At 37.8% G+C, this 15,339-nt stretch overlaps 1 protein-coding gene across 3 annotated transcripts in view; it reads left to right on the top strand.

Annotated features, from left to right (window-relative positions):
* IL1RAPL1 (interleukin 1 receptor accessory protein like 1) overlaps positions 1-15,339 on the top strand; it is a 689,590-nt gene that overhangs the window by 645,326 nt on the left and 28,925 nt on the right. For all 3 annotated transcript variants that reach the window (XM_054654990.2, XM_077172083.1, XM_077172087.1), the window contains 2 exons: positions 7,921-8,053; positions 10,073-10,218. In XM_054654990.2, the coding sequence (XP_054510965.1) occupies positions 7,921-8,053; positions 10,073-10,218 (279 nt within the window). The remainder of the gene's footprint in view (positions 1-7,920; positions 8,054-10,072; positions 10,219-15,339) is intronic.

The raw sequence follows: 15,339 nt of genomic DNA, 5'->3' as shown, positions 1-15,339 counted from the left end.
CCTGAGAGGGAGGCTGGGAGAAGGTACTGCTTGTGATGATTTATGAGCAGAGTTTTTTGACATGGACTAGCACCCACCAGAGGCCTAAACAAACCCACTATAGTCTGTTCAGAAAGAAGAGGAAAACAGGATTTATAAAAAAACCTCCATAGCAAGACATTTGAATGCTTTTATTGGCTGTTCAGGTTAAAAAAAAAAAAAAAGGCAATTGTATCAACAGTTTTCACAAGCAAAATAAAGCAGAAAGGGACCTGTGCTGGGCTGCTGTGTGTTATTCAAGTAGTTCCTCAGCAAAACAAGTCTAGCAACAGCTGTGCTCTGACCAAGAGAGCCACTCAAGTGGCTTTGAGCTGCTGCTGCTGCTGCTTTACCTCTGGATTCTGTTTGGGATGGATAAATATGCAGTGAGAGCTGTAATGGCTTGAAACTGTCTTTTCTAACTAGCAGAGAACTTATTCTAGCTTTGTAGTTTCTTGAGGCCCAGAGTCACCTACGGAACTGCAAACTGCAGGAGCTGATAGGTCCTATTGCATTTCTTGCCAGTAAATATTCTTTACCAGAGGGACACACATTGCATTATTGAATTTTTTTGTTTGTTTTTTTTTTTGTTACTCTCCAAAACATGAAGGCCTTAAGCAAGAAACCTCTCTTGCTTTAAACTAGGACTCAGAGCAGGACTCCACAAAGCCAAAGACACAAGGCCTTTCTGGAGGTCAGTGACTGCTGAGGGGCAGTGGCAGCCCCAGGTGTGGGACTTGGGGACTCTCTCCAGGCACAGGAAGGAACCACATGTCCCTTATGGGAGCCCTTTTGGACTCCTTTGTGCAATGGGAACTTTGGGCTGTCAGGACAGAGGTTGGTTTTTTTTACCATGCAACATGATTCAAATGAAAATACCAGGACACCATAATCAAAGTCAGTGTGGTTTAAAGAGAATCCAGAAACAAAACAGTGAACAATATTAAGCTGTGCGTGGTATGAACAGATTTAAACTCCCAAGACACAAGTCTGTAAGTGGTAACAAACATGTGAAGTTTGACATTTAGAGCTACCTCTTCCTCTTTTTTTTTTTTTTTCAATTAGAGATATTTTGTTACCTAGGATATTTTCTTGTGACTTTTATCTAAAAACAGCTTAGCTTTTAAAAAAGAAATTATCTTTAGATCTCACAGACAGGACACAGTAAAAAAGTGTCTATAAATGCATTTTCAAAAAAAACTTTAAAATATGAATTTCTAGAGTAAAAGTTAAGTCAAACTTGTAATACAATTGCAGTGGCTTTCCTTTTCTTTAGCAATACTTGCTTTATGTTGTGATAGTTGTCTTCCACTCCAGCCTCTACTTCTGAAGGGGAAGGAGTGAAAAATACTTGCTGAACAGCTAATTTATCAGCCTGACATTACCATCTATCAAGAGGAGAGGCCTGCTGTTAGGAAAATCAAGATTATTGGTTCAGGGGTTTTGTTACCTCTTGTGAAACGAGGGCAAGTTTGACAATCCACACACCTGAGAGATGTTCTGGACATCTTCAGCCCCAAGTCGCATATGTCACTTCATTTTCTGCAGTCTGCTCTGGTGGTTGCTGTCTTCATTGACTCTTCTCTGACAGTCCAGCTGCTAAAGAGCCCATCCAAAGCAGAAAGGATTTGGGTTTCTTTTCCTTCACAAGCTATGAAGAAAGCCACTACAAAATTTTTGTACGCAGAGGTTGATCTTAGATCTCACTGTATATGTTTGAGTTCTGCACCCTATAAAGTGTTGAACACTCCAGTATCTCAGGGCTGATCAGCAGGAATATACAGACAGGAACATACAGACCCTTCCTTCAGGGATCCTGCTGCTGAGTTGGAATTCAGCAGATGGAAGCCCTGGAAGGCAAAGGGCTTTTCATGTGGTAATGGGTAACTTTGAACAGGTGAATGACTTCAGCTCTGTGGTGAACCAGGACTATCTGCTTGGTGAAAAAAAACAACACAGAAAAATCTAATGAACAGGAATTAGGTTTTTGGTTTCTCTTTCCAATTAAAAAAAAAAACAAAAAAAAACCAAAAAAAACACCAAACAAACAGAAATGGAAAGAAGGGATTTGCTTAGAAGTTCAAAAACAAAATCTCTGGTCTTTATGAGCACCTTCTCCTGATCTCTCCTGATTTTTTTTATTGTGGAGGAATGTAGTGTGTACTCTAAGTTTACACCATTGTGACCTGAAGGACATATTCAAAATGTGATTTATATTCCAATGCAATCAAAATTCCACTCTGCAGCACAGCAAAATATGGACAGGCCTATTAATGAAGAAATATAGCTGTGTAATCACATTCAGCACTTTGTATGATGCTTACATGAAAACACTTAGTGAATGATTATGTCAAACCCTCTCAAAATTACATATACTGAATTAAAAATACAAACAGCATTTGCACATTGCATCTTCACAACTGTATGGAAGCAAGACCTGATGACTTGCCAAAAACATGCAAAAACTACTACTCAGTGCTGAGATTAGAATATTGCAATTCCCAGGTTACAGTTATGTTTCAGAAAATAGTATTTGGTTTTGCTTGGTTTTGTTTTGGTTGGTTGGTTGTTTAATTTTTCCTAACTCGCTGTGGGAAACATGCAGCAGGACATTTACATTATATTAAGGGAGTACAAGTTATCAAGATGCAAGAATGTGTATGGAAACTGGAGGGCAGATAGCAATAGGTGGTGCTTTGTGCATGCAGGGAAGGAACCCAAAAGAATCTCTGCAGTTCACCCTCTTCTAAGAGGATCCTTACAGATCAAGGGTAGATGATCATTTGATCAAGTCACACAGCTGAAAACTATGTGGTACCTCATTTTTCTTTTTTTTTTCCTTAATCACATTTGCATGAAGGCTTTCAAATACTGTTGAATTGTTTCAGGACACAAGACTTCTCTGAAAATGAGAGCAGCTTCTACCTACCTGCCCGCTGGCCTTGTCAGATGACATTGGCAAAACAAGTGGGTCATTGACTTGTTTCTGTCACTGCTGATCTGTCACACCTAGGAAGTTACCAGCTTTCACAGCCCTCCACTTGGAAGACTGATAATTTGGCAGTATTTTTTCCTCAAATGTGAATGGAAATAATAGTATTTAATTCCTGTGTGCAAGATTTTGATTGCATCTGTCTTGACCTTTTACAATTTCATTTTGAGAAGTTAACATTACAAATAAATGGCATACTTGTAAGTGTGTAGGTATTGCCTAGGTATTTCCTGCACATAAGTTGTACAAATGGTTTACATTTTACAGTAAAAGAAAGTCCCACATTTCAGTGCACTTAACATTTTCAGTCTTTTGGCCCTCAATATTACTAGATGTTGAACATGGCTCTCAAACACTTCTATAATATGTTTTTGAGAGATCTTCTAAAAAGAGGTTGCAGAGCATTCTTTATTATTACAGTTGCTGCCAACCAAAAATGGTTGCCCTTCACTGAAGAACCTGTCAACTCAAAGGAGAGGAAGGTGCTGTCCTTCTCTGTGGTAACTTGTGTGAGTGGAATCTCAGCTGACCACACAAAATGGCATTTCAGCAATCACAAAACATTCACTATTTTCTAATTACAGCTAGCACGTTCTTAGCAGGCTGATGTCTTTAATGAGAAGTTATTCACTAGGAAATTCCTTTTTTTTTCAATAATGTTTGGAAGTTAGACAGTGCCCTCTGCTGGGCACAGGCTCCCCCAGCAGTATTTAGCAAAGAGCCCCCAATGTTGGTAATTTGTGAAAATGAACACAAAATCTGTATTGTTCTGCTCGAGATGTTTGCTGATTTCAAGGAAGAATACCTTGTTGTGGTCCCTTCCTGCATTCTGCTCTACTTGGAAGCGTACTGTGCAACAAAAACAGGTCTGAGTTCGGATGGCAAAGAGCTTTTTACTAATTGAATTTGAACCCAGTTGGATTGAGCTGAGTGTGACTTTATCACAGGGAGCAGCAGCAGCATGTAGGGCTATACATTCCAATTTTTACAAAAATAAACTCAATACTCTAAGAGCATATTCATCAGAAAAAAAAAGGTGATGGAGAAAAGTGCAGTTGAATTTACTTCTTATGTGTCCTCTTGCATGTCTTTGGTGCATTATTTCACAGTTTAAAAATTTATAATTATACTGAGAAGTCAAAAGTGTTGTTTTTCTCTTGATGTTTTCTTTAAGTTGTTTTGTTTTTCTGTTTGTTGTTTCGAGGGGATGCCAATAAAAATAGCAACACTGTAGGTTTCACTTAATAATTCTATTCTGACGCCTTTGGATTTTTCCAGGGTCCATTAAAAAAATATGAATTAAAAAAAAAAAGCAACACAACAAACAAACCCAAAACAAAACAAAGCAGTTTACCCAGGATGTAACTTGAATTTACATCTTATAGCAAAGGGGACAGAAATAGATTAATTTCCCTAGTAATTTAATTGAAAACATTCAGTAAATTTAAAATACAAAATTAAAATCCTTCAAAAACAGGCTGTAAAACTGTAGTAATCCAGCATTTACAGAAAAATTTAAACTAATGGCATAGAAATCATTATATATCCTTTCATGAAACTTGTATGACTTTCAGATCTGTCCTCTAGTTTTTCTCAGTACAGAAAAGACATGGAGAGAAACAGTTGCCTAAGGTTAACTGTGAGGGATTTCTATTAATTGATTGACAGGTTGTTTATACCTTAGCTTAAAGATGAAGCAAAGCAGCTCTGCTACTTGTTATATGTTTCCTACAAATTTTCATGTTTTCTACAAATCTGCAGACTTTTAAAAGCAGATTGTCCATGCAGAACAGCTGCTTGGTGCCACAATTGAGATTGTGCCTGCTCCCTTCAAAGCTGAACATCTAGAGAAAAGCACAGCCCCTCCTACAACACCCAATCACTCACTCTCATGATGGCAGCTCTGGAGTAGAAATCAAGATGTGCTCCCCAAATACTGAGTCCATTCATAGCATGGCCCTGCAGTCAGGTTTTATTTACATGTGCCTGCAGCTGGAGGCCTCTTTGCTTCTCCAAGGGAGCCCCATGCCCTCTGCACAGAGCTGTGAGTTCTGGATAACAGGGCCCCTTATTAATGGTCACAGTTGGTCATTAGCTGGTCACTGAATCTTCCTTGATGGCCAGCTAATGAACATCCCACTGGCTTATTGTGAAGATTGCTCAAGATAGACAGAGCAGTTAATTTATAGCTGAGGCCCCAGCATGCTAATGGCCTTCCCTGGGTACCTGCAATCAACACAGTACTACTAAGTGGCATTACATTCTTCCTAATTTATTTCTCACTTGCAACTTTTTCACGTTGAATGGAGACTTCAGATTCTACACTTGAAGATATGGTTGCATGTTTTATTTAGTGAGAAAACTTCTTTAAGAATTTAATAAAGAAAACAACCTTAATCTTAAAAACTCTCTGGTTTTGAGTTTTGCTCTTACCAGAAGATGTTTATTTTTTGAAAAACAAATCTATGCTCATAACATTCATCTATAAAAGGCTCAGAAGCCCAGCCAGAGCAAAAATCATGTCTCAGGGGTACCTGTTAGCTGCAGGAGCCTGGAGAGCTTTAATGGTCCAGCACCCGTGGTGTCTAATCTCTGTGAATTATGGATAAATTGGCCAGAAGTTACAGTCTCTCTAACTGTGATCTTGCCAGCTCTTAAAAGCTATAAAGTTTCAACCAAGCCTTGGCTTGGTAGGAAAGCCCTGGAAAAAGCCCAAGAAGTGGCAGTGATGCATTAGGTAGCACTCTGAGTCTGGTGGATAATGCCATAGGGGTTCTCCAATTATCACAGAAGCTGCTTTGGCTTCACATGTGCAGGTACCTTCTCCCATCTCAAGAGTGCACAGATCCCACTGTGGCCAAGACTTTCATAATCCTTTAAGCTTTTATATTTTCATTTTCACACATTCAAGCATCATAATTATGATGCAAAACCAAAACAAAAACCCCAAAACCAAAACCAAACAATCCCACCACCCCCCACCCTCTACTTGGAATATATCTGCAATGCAACTGCTGTAAGAAACCAGGTTTGCATGGCAAGGAACCAAGGAATTGATCTTGTTCCACTACAGGTTTTCATGCACTTGAACCACAATATGTCCCCGTGCTCATCTCACTCCCTTCAAATGGCTTCAAGATTGCAAAAATCTTTCTCCCAGGGGTTCCAAATTGCACTTCTTGAGCCATGAAGAGATTGAGAAATTGAGCTTCCAGGGAGGTGTCCTGACCATGGCTCCCTGGGGTTTGAAAACAGGAGCTATGCTTGTTTTTAGAAAGAGAGTCTTTGCCTTCTCTCTGAAGAAACTCAACTTATATGTGGCAGCTTTGCTCTAGACTAAGTGAGATTATTAAAATTTCTCATTATTAAGAGATTCCATTTCATACTTTTTGATTATGAAGGAGACCCTTCTCTCCATCCTAGTTTCAAGTACTGGAATACTCCTGTCTCCTTAGCAGCCATTGCTTGCAAAAGGTATGGTAGCAACCAAACCTTCCTGAAATGACTAAAATAAAATGAGATCCTAAAGTTCCAAAACAGATTGTGAAAGTAGCAGAAATGGTATTTGCCTTGGTGTTGCACATTTGGAACAAAAACATTTGATTCTGTACCTTTCATGCCATGGATGTGAGAGTTCAAGGTAGTCATTTGTAAGACATTTATTTAATAATTACTTCTTGTTACACAGAATCCTGCATTTGTTTTCATGCTAAAAAGTAAATATGAAATTCAAATATTAATGTTGTATGTTTGAGAAAGACCAAGTCCTGACAGAACCTGGTATTTTTGAGGAAATTAGAAGAACAGTGTATTTTCGAGGAAATTAATTGAACCCAGATGGGCTTATGGCATCTTGGTACAGATGTAGTAGTGATAAAAACGCTTTTCTCTTAATTTTTGTCCAGGAGCTGTGGTCTGTTAGCTTTAAAGTCCAAAAATTAAAAACTGAAAGTGTGAATAAAATGTTAATTTGGTCTTAGCAGTATTATAAACTCCAGGGAAATACTCTCTTCGTGAGGGGAAAAGACATCTTCTTAAATCCCCACTCTTCCTTAAGTTACTGTGTAATTATGCCCTAAAGGAATGCATGTGGCAGTTTAGAAGAGTTGGTGCATGTTGGGACAGATATCTTTAGAGCAGCCAGTGGGGGATCTTCAGCTGTGTCTGTCCTCTTGCTTTATCCAGTCTTGCCAACACACAAAAATTGTGCAAGTTGCCATTTCAATCCCTGTATGTGCCCAAGGTAAAGCCCAAAGCCAAGTGGTACAAACACAATGTAAGGCTCCATGTGAAAATAAAGCGAAGGCATATTAGTTTTTAAAATCCTCATTATAATGATTAAATAAGTAGTGCTGTGCATATATATGAAATTTCTGCTCCCTGCTGCATGCTCTGCTAATGGTTCTTCCCATTCTAATGGATTTTAATGTTCAGAATTAGTTCACAGGAGCTTTTTTCAAACTTTCCTGCTAAAGTGTAGCAATGAGCACACATCCTTCTACCAGAAATCCCTTGGGAATGGAACTGGACAGGAATATACCAGCCTCTTTGCAGAAAGCATTGCAAGGCTGAACTAACACAGATGAAATTGCATGTCTATTTTACCTAACTTTTATCTTTTTCAGAGAAAAAAAAAAATTAAGTTAGCTCCTTTTGAAAAGAAATTATCTCTGATGTCCTTACCAAACAGAAAATGTTTTGAAAAAAATTAATCCTGTTTTTACATATGATTTAATTTCATTTTTATTGCATTTATTTTCAGAAAATGTATTGTGTCAAGACAAGCAGATACTCTTGGAAACTTTCAACAACAGCTGGAAATTGAGGAACCCTCTGAATATTTTGGTTTTTAAAAAGCAACTGATTTTAAATTTTGAAATAAAAATATTTTCTTACGTTTTTTGCAACAGGTGGTTCTGCTAATCTAACCTGCAGAGCTTTCTTTGGATACAGTGGAGATGTCAGTCCTTTAATCTACTGGATGAAAGGGGAGAAGTTTATTGAAGATTTGGATGATAATCGAGTCTGGGAAAGTGACATTAGGTAAAAGAAAAAGGTTTTTTCTTTTTTTCTCTGTATTTTTTTGATAGTTAATGTTACACTTTTTATCACAGACTAACCAACGAGCATATTGGGTCTGATATATTTTTTTCCAACATCATCCACATGCTATTTGACTCCACCAGTAGAGAACAGAAAAATGCCATCCTCACCCAAATCTGATGTTAGAGACCTGCAAAAGCAGAATAGCTACCCAAAAAGAGCTGTAATGTTGGCCAGGTGGAATTTACCTTTTTTAAAATGTGTGCTGGAATTTACCTTTTTTCAAAAGGTGGCAATCTACAAAAACAATCACGAGGACACTTAGTAAGATGAAATAAAGAAAAATTAATATCTTCAGAAAATCAGCTTAAAAAGTATTTTCAAACATTAAACCTTAAATAAATGGTGAAGTTTGACTTCCCTTTTGGAATGTTTTGATTTCTTCATGAAAAAAACCTGAGTTTCCTGGGATGTTATCTGGCTTGTGAGAGCCAAGCATCCTGTTATGTGGGCTGCTTATATCTACTGAAATACTTGTTTGGGAGAGGATCTGGCAATTCATGCCATATACTTCTACTGCTCCTAAAAGTGATGCCTCATTTAGAAATTAATGTGGATTCGTATTGAGAATTACATGCTTGACATAGCTTACTAAATCCTACCCAATGTGAAATATCTGCTTGGATCTGAAGAGATTCCTTATTCATTTAAACTCTGTGTGTGTGAATATCACTGTTTCTATGTATCACAGAAATTGAAACTCAGAAATTCAGGCAAATCTTAGTGTGCATGTCGTGGTTTAACCTCAGCCAGCAAGTAAGTTCCTCACAGCCACTGACTCACTCCCCTGTTATCCCCCTCGGGTGGGGAGAAGTACCAGAATAGAACTTGTGGGTTGAGGTAAAAACAGTTTAATAATTGAGACAAAATAAGAGATTATAATAGTAGCAATAACACTAATTATAATAGTAAACATATATTACTAATAATAATTGTAATGAAAATGAGACATAGACGAATAGAATCCAAGAAAAAGAAATTATGCACAATACAATCACAATTAGCAAAATCAAGTAGACCTCAGTGACCTTCAAGGTCATGATCCCCAGACACAGGCAAGAAGAAAGTGTGTTTCACCCCAGTGTACTTCAAGTTTATTCGACAAAAGTCAAGATCAATAAACTAAATGGCATGTGACAATAAATTCAGCTATATTTTGTGTTTAAAACTTTCCCAAGTCCTTCAGCCAGTGACTTAACTAGCTGATGACTGACAAAAAAAAAAGTGACAATAAACCTGTTATAACTTTCTTGTTTTGCGGAGGGAGGAGCAGAAAAGCTCATTTCCATTTCATTTGTCAGGCCTGCAAAAAATCATTTGTCATTTGCTTTCCTGAGTTCCTGAAACCACTGATGGTCTTGTTAAGAGGGAAAGAAAGTAATGGGAAGACAGGTGGAGTCTTACACAGGAAGCCTTTTATTTATAATCTCTATGAGCTAGTGACACCTGGTGTACCAGTTCTTCCTACTGTTTGATAAAACATTATAAAATTTTATAATGCATCCCAGAAATTATCTCTCCTACCATGGTATGAACATGTTGTTCCTGAGCGGCATGTTGAAGAGCCTCAGAAAAAGGACAAATATTGTGTTTGGCCCAGACTCCTGGTGTGAGTCTAAAACCCCAGAATAACTGTTTTCAGTTTTCTCTCTTCTACTGTTCCAAGATTCATGGATCAGAGTCTCCATCAAAGTGTGCAATGATATATTATCCATGTGCATATCATTCTTCTTTAGGAAGACAATGAACTGCAGCTCTCATTAACATTTACAAAGCCAAAACTCCTTATTAGAAGTGAGGAAGAAAAGGGCATGATATAATTAAATTAAGATTGCATCAAACCATAGCCAGATTTGAAGCCAGAGAGTTGTGAGTTGTAAGTAGCATTGTTCTGTCATGATTATCTAAAGCTTCACTGTGGTACAAGCAGAACAGCAGCAATGGTTGTTTTTTCCTCAGGGTTCTCAAGGAGCATCTTGGGGAACAGGAGGTTTCCATCTCATTGATTCTTGACTCGGTTGAAGAGGCAGACCTAGGAAATTATTCCTGCTACGTGGAGAATGGGAACGGACGCCGCCATGCCAGTATTCTGCTACACAAAAGGGGTAAATATGCAGCTTTTCTCCATGAAAGGGTAAAGTGTAGGGATGGTCAGTTTGTGGAGATTCCCTCTGATGCAAGCATGAATTTTAGCTCCCTAAGAATTAATAGTCAATGGTTATTTTTCCCAAGGAATTTGTACAACTTGCAAAATAAAAGAGAAAGGAGGTTGTTAATTATGGATGTCATTGGAAAAAAATACAGTAACCCCTTTTAACTAGATCTCTATAAAAGATGCATTTAATAATTCATTCACTTTAAAATTTATGAAGGCTCAATAGAGAAAGAATAGTAGGAAACCACAGGTGATACATCTGTAATATTTTTCTGTAAGAAAAATATTACAAATTTTAGGAAAACCAAAAATAAAAACCTTTTACATCTCTGAGAAATGCCACCTAAACCCCAAGCCAGGGGGGTTCCTGCATAGCCTGACATGGACATTTTCCTTCCAACACTTTTGTTTTACATCAACATTTCTGAAGTGAAACATCATGACAGAAGCTTCTAAGAACCTCCCTGTTTCTCCTCACCACTCACATCCCATGATCCCAGCCTGCCTAATGGGATCTCCCACCAAGATAATTACAGGGAGATGGAAAATCTGCAAATCAAAGCTCCCAGACCCATTTTGTCCACTTTACCTCCCAGAGGGGGCTCCACATCCCTGGGATTGACACTCCCTACTCTCATGTAGCTTCCTGTTGACTTCAGAAAGCAAAGAATAAGCAGGAGCAGTGTCTGCATTTTGCTGACATTCCTGTGCTTTTTTTAGATTGTTTGTAAAAGTGAGCAAACCAGGATCTTACTGTGGTGCTGAAGTACTTGTGGCATCTCAATTTATATCAAAGCAGTGATATCTTCCCTAAATTTAGTTTTGTAGTATACAAAGTCTGTCTAAGCTTAGAAAGAAACCATAAATCAAGAGAGTGTGACCAATTTATTTAAATGTATTGTTGGGTACCTCCAATTACTTGAATAGAACTTCATTTGTAGCCATTTTTCTAAACTCTTGTCATTGCTTCTTAAAAAGATGCAGATGTGAATTACCAGATGTTCTGCTTAGCCTGACATTTGTCATATTTTCTTGAATTTTCTGAGATGAGAAATTAACTTATTAGGTAGTTGAACCTCAATAATATACCAGCTAGTAGTCATATACTCTGGTTCAGAGGCATTTGAACTCAGAGCAAGAGCTTAACCCAAAAAGCACTGAAATCCAACAGCTTGCTCTAAACAATCAAATTACTTGATGGAATACTGAAAATAAAATATTTTAAAGCTCAAATTACTTTAAAACCAATACTTATTTAACTGACACCTATTAAGTCACATGCTGATGCTTAGTCCTTATTTTCTTTTCCATACAAGCAGTAGCTCCAAGACTGAAAACATGTAAGTCTTCTCTGTTCTGTGACAACCAGATCTCTAATTTAACTTTGTGCATGCATGAATTTTGCAAGAATCTACTTTCCTTCTCCCTTTCTTAGAGAACTCAGTAAGTCAGACATACTAAAATATGTGGCCTCATGAAAACATGCTTAAGAGGAAGTAATCTCAATATTTAATTGCCCTTATAAATAGTAAAAGGACAAAAATAGCAGAAAAACTCCCAAAAATATTTTTTTCCTCTTTAAGTAAGGCTGAATCTGAAATAGATCTGGAAGCCAAGTCTGTTGTGCCCTCAAAAGACAAAAGGTACCAGATACAAGCCTTCTACACATTTTGGGAGTTGACAAGTGTTTCAGTGAAAAGATAAATTAAGCATGGCAGATAAAAATTTGTGCTAGTCTCTCAGGTCTCCCAGGAAGAGGAGTTTTGCACTGCTTGCTTAGTCTCCTGTACATCACCATGACAACCTTTCAGTTTAGGTTTCCTTGTTTAGATCCATATTTAGCCTCTGCTAGGAATGAGTTAGCTGTTTATTAATTTCTGATTATTTGGCTGACTTGGACCAATAGGGACCTAACAATTAGGTAAATTTGCTTCCTGAACACCAAGATATTTGCAGATGTAGTAGTTTTGGCTGGGTTTCTAGCTAGTGATCCTTTTTTTCCAGCAGTATAAGAGTACAAAAATGATGAATCTGGAATGTTCACTGCATACCTGAAAAAGAAATTTTAATCCTTCTTCAACTTCCTGTGTGGAACATTATCACCAGGATCAGAAGGGATAGCAAAGCAGAAAACTCTGCTGCTGAACAAAGAGAGTTCCTGGGAGAAGAGGTATTTAGGGCTAAATGCTGCACTGGGTATTGAGGTACAAAGTTTAAGCCTTTCTAACACCCTTGCAACTGCTGCTTCACCCTGGTCAGTAGAATCTCTGTACACTTAAAAGTCCAGGTGGAGATTTTAGACATACCTACACTTACACAGGCCCTGAAAGCATAGGAAGCCAACAGGCTAAATCACCAGAAAAAGCCTGGATGCATCTTCCTTCATATCCCCCTGGTCAGCCCAGCAGGGACACACTCTCACCTGACAGAAACCCTGAGCAGGCTCCATCAGAGGCTGGTCCTGGCCCAAAGCAGAGCCTGGCACATTCACCAGGGACAAGGGGCTGCTGCTTTTCCCCTGATGGAATGGGAAGCCAGAGCCTCCCCTTTCCTGACATGAGCTCATTTCAGGAGGGGAGCAGAGCACAGTGCCCCTGGACTCCACCACCACTTGTGCAGGAAAAGTGAAGCCAATTTCAGCATCCAGCACTGGGAAAAGCTGGGGCCCTGGTACCTCCCTCTGGTGCAAACACCAGTGCTCTCTATCTCAGGGAGCCCAGCTCTCATTTTCTCATCAGCTTCTTTTATTTTTTGACATCAATGGAGAAACCCTATGATCTATTTTTTCTGCTGGCAGCTAACAATTTTTAGAGTCCTAAATTTCCTCAGATGCTGTGCATAGAGAGCATTTAACTCAAAGCTAAAGGCAGTAGAGCATTTTAACCATGACAATGACAATGCTGTTTCCTTTTCCTCATTCATTACAACAAAATTTGTAAAAAAATAGGAAAAATCAATCAGAACCCAAAAGATTTAAGTTTCATCCCTTTCCTCCACCTTCTGACCAAATCCCTGTCACCCTTACAATAATCAAGTTATTTTCCCTTCTGTGTGAGAAAAAAAAACCTACTTGTTATAATCTAAGGTTGATTTTGTTACTTACTGGTGGTAGGTGGCATTGATCATCCAGAGCAATTACAGTTTAATCTTCAGCTAGGTAGAGGAACCTTCTAGAAATCAATTTTGAGAGTGGTACTGAAAGCAGCTAAGCAGAAATTTATTAATGACAGACCAGATTGCAGATGATATAACAGTTGGATCACAGATTACCATTCCATTTTTTCATAAGTTTTTTAATTAAAGAAGACAAACTTACAGTCTATCAATGTAGTAGATAAAAATTCAATGCATGAGGACAAAGAATGCTTTTCTGCAATATTATGTATTGACAAGTATGACTTTCATGCAGGATCAAAGTCTTCATAATCTTATCACAGACTGTGTTGTAAATACAGGTTATTATCTAATTATGTGATTTTTTTTTTAAAGTCCTCTCTGTATGTCTTCAAGTAGAACTCTACAGCAAAAATAATCTCAAATTCCATCTTGGCATTATTCTTTAAGTAGTATGGATATTATTTTAAAAGCTTAATAACATTACTGATATTTTTCCTGGGACAGACACCAGAACTAAGGTAACATTCTTTCATGCATTTTTTCAAAGTATCTAATTCCCTTTCTTCCCATTGTCATCAACATAGTATTATCATCTAATTTCCTACCCTTGGCCTCTTTTATGGTTTCCCTTTGTTTTTCTCTGTCATAGGTGTTCTCAGTGGGCATATGTGAATCTTGTTGATTGTAAGTTAATGAGGGGTAATTAAAACAAGTTTGGGGTTTTTTTCCTGTCAAGAAAAGTAAATATTTTCACTGAAATATATTGTTTAGAGAAAGAGTATGTTTAAATTGCCCATGAAAATATGTGTTTGAAAAATATGCAAGGTAATATTTCCTAGAGGGAATGCATCTTGAGGAATACTACCTTTTTTTAAACTCATCATTTCTTAATACATAAACATTTTATTAATATTTCCTGTACAATGTAAGAGAAAATTCTGAATAGAAATTAATTCCAAATTATCTTCATATGGTTATTAATGATAACAGAATGGCTGACAAGCACCTTAAATTGCATTCATTCACATAATAGAGTAAATCTGGTTTATTACTTACAGACTTGAATGTTTTATATGCATTTTCAGTCAGTTAGACACAATTTCACACAGTGGTAGTGATGAGTGACAATTAAGACTTAAAAGAGAAAAGAAACTAGTTCTTTTCTAACCTCTGCAAAGAAACCCCAGGTGTTATATCTCCTTTCACCAAAAAGCTTCACAATGCTTCTGAAATTTCTGAAAGGAAACTCATCATATGAAATATGAGAACAGTGAGTTGTATTTCAGCTTCTGCTGGCTGGACCTGAGTACTTGTTCACTCCAGTGAATCCCTGAGTCTCAGTGGAAGCTAAACTGTGGAAGAATTCCAACCCACTTGGTCAGTTCTGACCTTACATGAGTCTATCTTCCACTGTATAAAGTATTCAGTTTTTATTCTGCACTGCAGGAAAGGCTTTTCCAAGACCCTCATCAGGTTTTAGAACTGGAATTGAAATTGGATTGGATGGGAATTGATTTTTCATTCACCTATGGCCATTGAAGAAGCCTTCACGTTGTCACTGTGCTCAGCAGTGCAAATGTTCATTCTCCCAAGAGGTTCATGACACAGGGCCAAAGGTCAAATATCAGCTCCCTTCTTGTCCCAAACCTAACCAAACATGACTGTCCTTTCACACTCAACCTCATCTAAAATCAGTCAAGGAACAGAATGCTAAAGACCTCTGCCTGAAAGAAACTCTTCATAAGACCACTCTTTTATTCAGTCAGGTTTTTCTCATCCTTTAGAAAACTGGACTAAGATAACTCCAGTGAAACAGTTTGTAAGATTACTCAGCATATGCCTACGTGTAACTTTCATCTCACAATTCTTCATGCTGACAATGTGTCAAACAAGTTGGTTTGTTTCACAGATTACTTTTTAAAACAGCTTTTGTACCACTTTTATCATAGTACTT

Source organism: Agelaius phoeniceus, chromosome 2 (genome assembly GCF_051311805.1).
Source record: "Agelaius phoeniceus isolate bAgePho1 chromosome 2, bAgePho1.hap1, whole genome shotgun sequence".
Lineage (NCBI taxonomy): Eukaryota > Metazoa > Chordata > Aves > Passeriformes > Icteridae > Agelaius > Agelaius phoeniceus.
The sequence above is the reverse complement of the archived record's forward strand: the minus strand, read 5'-3'. Positions and strand labels throughout refer to the sequence as shown.